Source organism: Rana temporaria, chromosome 2 (genome assembly GCF_905171775.1).
Source record: "Rana temporaria chromosome 2, aRanTem1.1, whole genome shotgun sequence".
Classification (NCBI taxonomy): Eukaryota; Metazoa; Chordata; class Amphibia; order Anura; family Ranidae; genus Rana; species Rana temporaria.
This window is the reverse complement of record NC_053490.1, coordinates 124540894-124548569: the sequence shown is the minus strand read 5'-3', so window position 1 is coordinate 124548569 and position 7676 is coordinate 124540894. Positions and strand designations below refer to the sequence as shown.

Below are 7676 nucleotides of genomic sequence, written 5' to 3'. Positions count from 1 at the left end.
AGAGGCCACTGCCACCAGGGAATACTGTTAACATGAAGGGGTGTACTTGGTCAGTAACAATGTTTAGGTAGGTGGTAGGTGTCAAGTAACATCCACATGAATGGCAAGACACAAGGTTTCCCAGAAGAACACTGGCCAAAGCATCAGTTTGCCTCTGCCGGCTTGCCTTTTTCTCATGGTGCCTTCACTTCCCCAGGTAATCGACACACATGCATCCAGCCATCCACATGATGTAACAGAAAATGTGATTAATCAGATCAGGCCACCTTCTTAGATTGCTCTGTGATCCAGTTCTGATGCTTATGTACCATCTATAGGCCCATTTGTCTGTGGACACGAGTCAGCCTGGGCACCCTGACTGGTCTGTGGCCCCATACATAAACTGCAATACCTATTTTTTCTGCTTTCAACATGTCAACCTCAGAGACAGCATGTTTACTTGTTGCCTAATACATCTCACTGACTTTTAGATGCCACTGTAATAAGATAATCAATGCTATTCATTTAACCTGTTAGTGGTCATAATGTTATGGCTGATCAGTGTATGGGGTTTAGGTGGTTTTATATGTGTGTGTGTTTATTGTGTGTCCATGTTTAATAAAAAATAAATGTAATCGTTGTGTATAAATAATTGTGTTAACAGTCTATGGTGCACATTTAGGGAAATAAAATAAGTCATGCCTTGTACAAACGATCGGAATTTCTGATGAAAAAAGTCAGACGGAATTTCGACCATGTGTGGGCCCGATCTGACCTTTTTCGTCGGAGTTTAGAAACAGAACATGTTTTATTTTTTTCCGATGGAAAAAAATCCTATCGGAAATTCCGATCGTCTGTGTGAAACTCCGACGGAGAAAAAACTACACATGCTCAGAATCAAGTCGACGCATGCTCGGAAGCATTGAACTTAAATTTTCTCGGCTCGTTGTAGTCTTTTACATCACTGCATTTTGGACGGTCGGAATTTGGTCTGACAGTGTGTATGCAAGACAGCTTGAACGGAATTCCAACGGAAAATTCCATCAGATTTTATCCCATCGGAAATTTCGATCGTCTGTACAGGGCATAAGAGTAGACCCTGACTGAGAGTTGCTATTTAATTAATAGGCAAGTTCAATATCTACACGACACTTAATCCATTCACTTTGTAGTCATAAGGTTGAATAATTATTGAAAATATGCATAACTTTTTAAACTATAGATTAACTAAGCAGGTTGCTGCTTTAGAAATATAGAAACATAGAAAAGCGACGTCAGAAAAAGACTGAGTAGTCCATCGAGTTTTTTTTTTTTTTTTTATCGTTTTTTTGGGGTTTTTTTTGTTAACTTTGTTTTGTTGTCTGACTATAGATCAATGTTTATCCCAAGCATGTTTGAATTATCCCAAGCATGTTTTTTTTTTATGTATATGTGTAAACCAAGTTACCAATAGGAATCATCTGTACCCTGTGCTACTATGTTTATACAGATTTTACACATTTACTTTATATTCCGTGCAGATTTAGGCTTCTACTGTACAAAAAAAGTTGGCACTATATCCACTAGCTTCACATTCACTTTTCTATAAATGCAGTGAATATTGTCGGAGAATGTACAGTGAATGCCAATGGGAATGTTTTTACATTCATGAGAGTTCTATGACTAGAATGTCTATAATGCCCCTTGTCTTCATGTGCAGTAATAAGCTGTGCATTTGCTCAGGACTTCTAATGAATTTGGGAAAAAGAACCAGAAGAAAAAGTTAGAAAAACTCTTTCTTTCTGCATTACCTTCACCTGCATTCCCACATCCTTTACCTAAGGCAAGTACCTTGTACTCCACATGGCTATCGGTTTTGAAAAAGAGGGAGGGAGTAAATAAAAGTGGAGGGGTGAAGCAATCAATCTACGATAAGAGAAGGTTGCGTGTTTCCAGGTGAATGCCTGTGCCAAAAGGGCAAATAATATTTAACACCAACAGTGTACATAAGCTTTATGAGAGACAGGCAGTAAGGGGAGGAGGTGGAGAGTGTAATTCCAAGTCTCAGTATATAGGGCAGTGTACCAAGAGGCAGAGGCTTAGAGGAAATCAAGCATGCTTTCACATTACGTGCTCAGCTAACAACTACGAAAGCTGAAGTGAAGGGATAGCACCTGTTTGACTAGGGATATTTTATAGGCTATATGTGAAAGACTTGCATGGTTGCAGAAGCAGGGGAATCTTTCTCTAATCATCGCTTTAGTATAAGGGCATAGGGAGAGCTAGGCTCTGACTTCACCTAAGATCAACTTCTTTGATCCACCTGCAGTTATAATACTTATTGCGAATCTGTATCTTTGACCTATCATCAGACGGAGGGTGTCTTGGAGTTAATCCCAGACTCAATAGCCACATGACAGCTTATGCTGGACCAGGTTTATGTTAAAAGCAGGATGCTAGTTGAGCAGAACCCACAGCTGCGGAAAAGCAAAAGAAAGTGCTAAGTTAAAGAGACTTGACCCTTTCTCATCAGTCATCATCGGCACTTTCTCCTTTGCAACATCTTTACTTTCCAAGACTTTTAGTATGATGAATTCTCATTTCCAGAGAGAAGGCTTCTTTTTTTATCTGCTTACTCTACTAGGTGCTTGGGCAGCATCTATGCAGGGTGGAGGAAGGAGAACTGAATGTCCCTCCTGTGGAGTGCAAGACAAAGATGTGATGATCGAAGTGGCTAAGCAACAAATTCTCCAGAAGCTCCATCTAAAGGAGAGACCTAACATCACTCACCCAATTCCTAGAGGAGCGGTGGTGAATGCCCTGCGCAGGCTCCATTTAACCAAGCCACGTATGGAAGGTCTGTTCGGGTCCTCAAACTGGGACAGTGATGGTGACACTTCTGAGACAGAACAACAAAGCTACGAAATCATCAGCTTTGCAGAATCAGGTAAGAACTTGTATGCAATATGTTTCCCTGGACCAGTAGTACTAAACAGCAGAACCATTTTACTTTTTATATTGTTTATTAAAATATTTAATTAAGGGTCATTTAATTGGGTGTATTATTTTGATGGCTAAAATTACAAAACAGAAATTTTTTATTTTTTTTATTTTAACTATTCTAAACTGAAATATTTATTTTGGTTGTTAGGGCTTACTGTACTTTTCACATCTATGTATTTAGAAAGCCCCTACAATTCCCTTGCAGGACTGAATCTGTATTTTTAACAAATTTTCATTATGAAAAAAATGTAGGTTCACCAAAAAAGGACAATATTAGTGCTTGGTTTGAAAGCCCTTACACTAGTTTCACTAGTTTGTGAAAAAGCTGTGCATTTGTGTTTAAAACACACTTTTACATCTTACCTTATGATAAAGGTAAATACATCACTGGGCCATACAATTGCAAACATTTTATTGAACAGAAAACGAATCTTTACTGAAAATATTGAGTATTCAAATATCTTTAAGGAGTGTCACTGGTATCAGCTTGACCTGCTATGCAGATTAGTGAGAGCAATTTATCTACAGGACAAATACACAGGACTGTGACTTTGGACACACCAAAGTTCCAGACACAACACTGCATAACAAAGTTCATGCTCTTATATTAACAAGCCAACTATGCATATTATTGTAAAAATATTGTAAATGTATTAGTCAGGGATGCACACAGCCAAAATTAGTTCATATGCATAAGATCTAATTAGATAGACAGATCATGCTTAAAATATTTATCTGCATAACGTACTGATAACCAGGCTGCTCCTGTTTGTACAGTACACAATCCTGGCAGAAGTCCATCAGATAATGCTGGCCAGGTTATTTTGGAGCATGTAGTTCAACAACATGCCTGCTATTAAGTTACTGATATTAGATGTCAAGGCTGTCATATGTTAGAACAAACTAAGAATACAGTTGAGGCATTCATTCACAAATACTTAATTGAATTATTATTTTCCTACTTCTTTATGATGATCATACACTCCAGTAAAGTATAGACAAAAATTATAATTTTAGAACAATTTAAATCGGAATATATAATAATAGTGTATTATATATCACCAGTGTATCACCCTTGGACACTGTCCAGGTTTTGTTTGGGTGGAATCTAAAGGGTCATCACATCTTCCCATGTATATAAAGTAGTTACCTTGCAATTGTATTCGTTTCAACATGACTTAAGGTTTAGGAGTGCCAGATAACTGGATCATTGATATTTGGCCAAAAAGGTGTATAGCTAAATCTATAACAAATTTGCTTGTCAAAATTTTATTCGGGTCAGGAGAATAGTTCTTATTTGAATGGCCACTTGGAGCATAGCCAGTTGTTGTGCATCTCTGTACTTTCTATGGCAACCAAAGAAACAACAGTGACATCTAATGGCTGGGTTAATGGTTTGATCAAAATTCAAAAACTTCTGTAGAATATCATCATTGTATATCCTCACACACATGACATGTCAACTTACCCACATCATGATTTATTACATGGTACATACATAAGGACATGGTGAGCAATATGGCCCAGGTTCACTGGAGACTTTGGTGCCTTGTATAGTATGCCAATCCAGCTCTTTACATGAAAGTCTCCATAGTTCAGGTAGCATTATATTTTAATTACTTTTATAAGTGTCTGAAATTAAAACATATTTCCCTGACTAACTCCATGGCAGAATAGGATTGACTCCATTTGTATGCTGCCATGATGTTAATCAGGAAAGGAAAATTGTGGTAAGTATTTGATAACAATTTTCGGTTTTCCCTGACTAACTCCATTGCAGCATACAAATGCAATTGATCCTATGCTGCCATGATGTTAATCAGGAAAGGAAAATTGTGGTAAGTATTTGATAACAATTTTCAGTTTTCCCTGACTAACTCCATTGCAGCATACAAATGGAATTGATCCTATGCTGCAATGATGTTAATCAGGAAAGGAAAATTGTTGTAAGTATTTGATAACAATTTTCGGTTTTCCCTGACTAACTCCATTGCAGCATACAAATGGAATTGATCCTATGCTGCAATGATGTTAATCAGGAAAGGAAAATTGTTGTAAGTATTTGATAACAATTTTCGGTTTTCCCTGACTAACTCCATTGCAGCATACAAATGGAATTGATCCTATGCTGCAATGATGTTAATCAGGAAAGGAAAATTGTTGTAAGTATTTGATAACAATTTTTGGTTTTCCCTGACTAACTCCATTGCAGCATACAAATGGAATTGATCCTATGCTGCCATGAAGTTAATCAGAAAAGGAACATTTTGGTAAGTATTTGATAACAATTTTTTGCGTTGCTGCTTCACTGCCCGGTTCCCTACTGCGCATGCATGCGCATTTTCACTGGACCTCGCTGTGTTCAGGGAACTGTGTGTTTCCCAGAACACAGCGGGGGAAATATTCTGCTGATATCTCTCCCCGGAAATGGGTGAAAATACCTGTATTATACAGGTATCTGCGCCCCCCTTCCTCCTAAAAAGGTGCCAATTGTGGCACCGGAGGGGGGGGGGCAATCCAATGAGCGTAAGTTCCACTTTAGGGTGGAACTCTGCTTTAATAACTTATAGGTCTTGGGTCAGAATTTCAGAGACAGTCAGGCATCTAGCATTTTCAGAAGGTGATCAGCAATTAGAGTATCCTTATTTCCCTCAGTACAGGTTTTCATTTAAAGGTTACAGTGCTCATTTAAAAAAAAAAAGCATTGCCATAAAAAAAAAAAACATTTAAAAGGGGATATTCCAAAGTGAAGACAAGGGGTACATTTTTACAGAGATATTTTGTGTCCTAAGTTCTTAAACCCATAAAGTGACCCATTTACTCTTTTTCTTTACAGATTACAATGAATCCAGTACAAAGCTGAAATTCCAATTTGCTAGAGACAATGAGCAGAATGTGCATGTTCTCCAGGCTCACCTGTGGGTCTTCTTTAAGTCAAACAGGACTGGTCAAGATAGTCAAACTGTTCGATTGCACATGATCCAAGAGCCACAGGGGACACGCACCCTCATCAGTGAAAAATACCTTGAACCAAGATGGAGTGGCTGGCAGACATTTTCATTAAAGCAGATTCTCCAGGACTTCTTTGATGAAGAGAATAAAAGTTTGAAACTAGAACTTGACTGTGATGGATGCCAAAATATGCCATTTATGGTCAATCCCAGTGATTCCCACCAGCCTTTTTTAGTAGCTCAAGCAAAGGTAAAGGAAAAGAGCCATCACATTGCAAAAAGAAGCCTCAAATGCGACCAAAACACCAACCTTTGTTGCAGGAAAGACTATTATGTAGAATTCAAGGATATTGGGTGGAATGACTGGATAATAAAACCTGAGGGGTACCAGATCAATTACTGCATGGGACTTTGCCCAATGCATGTTGCTGGTGCACCCGGCATGGCTGCCTCATTCCACACCACGGTCTTTAATCTCATCAAGGCCAACAATATTCAGACAGCAGTGAGCTCTTGTTGCGTCCCAACCAAGAGACGACCGCTGTCTATGCTGTACTTTGATAGAAATAACAACATTGTAAAGACTGACATTCCTGATATGATTGTTGATTCCTGTGGATGCAGCTAAGAGACACCAAGCACGTCCATACTAATATGAAAAAAAAAAGAGAAGCTGGTCTGTCTCTTACACAAGCTCTTGCTGAAATCACGTGGGAAGAAAAAACATCTGGATAACAGAGAAGCTCCCATATGTCTTCATGATGCTTGACACACTGGATACTTTTGCAACTAATTTCTATGATGATTTAGTATGCAGAATGCCATTGGCTGTGACATCACAGCACGCTGATAAAATACTTAACATCTCTTTTTCCAGGATCTTCAATCCATTCGCTTATCAATACAGCATACTTGTGAACAATGAACACATTTATTCTACCCACTGTGCTATACATCCTATTGGCTCCTATTCTAAGGGAAGCAACTGTTAACCACAAAGTGATGGCACTTTGCCAACAGTTGGTGTAGTTTTGTCAAAACTATGAGCTTCATTATTTCACAGTTAGCTTTAAAAACTTGAGAGTCATGTGATGCTGTAACTAAGAAACTGACAGCAAAAGCCTACCCAAATTTCTGCAATATTGTTACATTGTTAAAGTGCCAAGCCGAATATCTGCAAAGAAAGATGGATTTGTGATGGACATTTTAAGCAATGCCTCATTTCCACAAGACGGTTTTACTGTCACCAGTTGAATGTCATTATAAAGTGCTAATTATTTTTTTCAAGGAACCCCTCACCCTTTCAACTGCAGAGCACACAGTTACTCGTGTACAACACAAATTATTGTATTTTATATTATTTGTATTTTATTATTATTTTTGTTACTGAACACTGTTTAATAAACAAAACAACAAAGAAAGAAAATGTGTATTTTATTATTTTTACAGCATAAATTCACACCATACAACATCATAGAACACCGTAATCAGGATCGCAGATAAGGCAGTACAGCCAACCCTCCTGTACTGGATTTGGGCCCCATCAGTTTTTTTGCAGACACTAATCCTCTTCTGCCTCCCCTTTCAGTGCTGCCAGCTTCTCCTATTCTTTCTCCCTCTGGGTGCAATGCAGGGGGATTGGTTCTAGCACATGCACCCCTTCTATCTGCTGTCCGGGCCCTTTCCCCGCAGAGCCTCCGACTTCCCTCATGCCAGAACACAGGGGGATTTTTCAGGATGGTGAGCGGGAGAAGGGGCCAGTAA

The 7676-nt window shown here is 38.6% G+C and overlaps 1 protein-coding gene across 1 annotated transcript; it reads left to right on the top strand.

Annotated features, from left to right (window-relative positions):
* The first annotated feature begins 1831 nt into the window (after positions 1-1831).
* Positions 1832-7323, top strand: LOC120929470 (inhibin beta B chain-like). Its single transcript, XM_040340924.1, has 2 exons — positions 1832-2905; positions 5798-7323. The coding sequence occupies exons 1-2, from the start codon at positions 2545-2547 to the stop codon at positions 6538-6540; spliced, it is 1104 nt and encodes a 367-aa protein (XP_040196858.1). The 5' UTR covers positions 1832-2544; the 3' UTR covers positions 6541-7323.
* Positions 7324-7676: the final 353 nt, after the last annotated feature.

Bases quoted from the DNA above. Each gene is read 5' to 3' on its own strand.
- LOC120929470 (XM_040340924.1), top strand. From the start codon at position 2,545: ATGATGAATTCTCATTTCCAGAGAGAAGGCTTCTTTTTTTATCTGCTT. The intron at 2,906-5,797 runs GTAAGAACTTGT...TTTTCTTTACAG, and splicing joins CATCAGCTTTGCAGAATCAG to ATTACAATGAATCCAGTACA.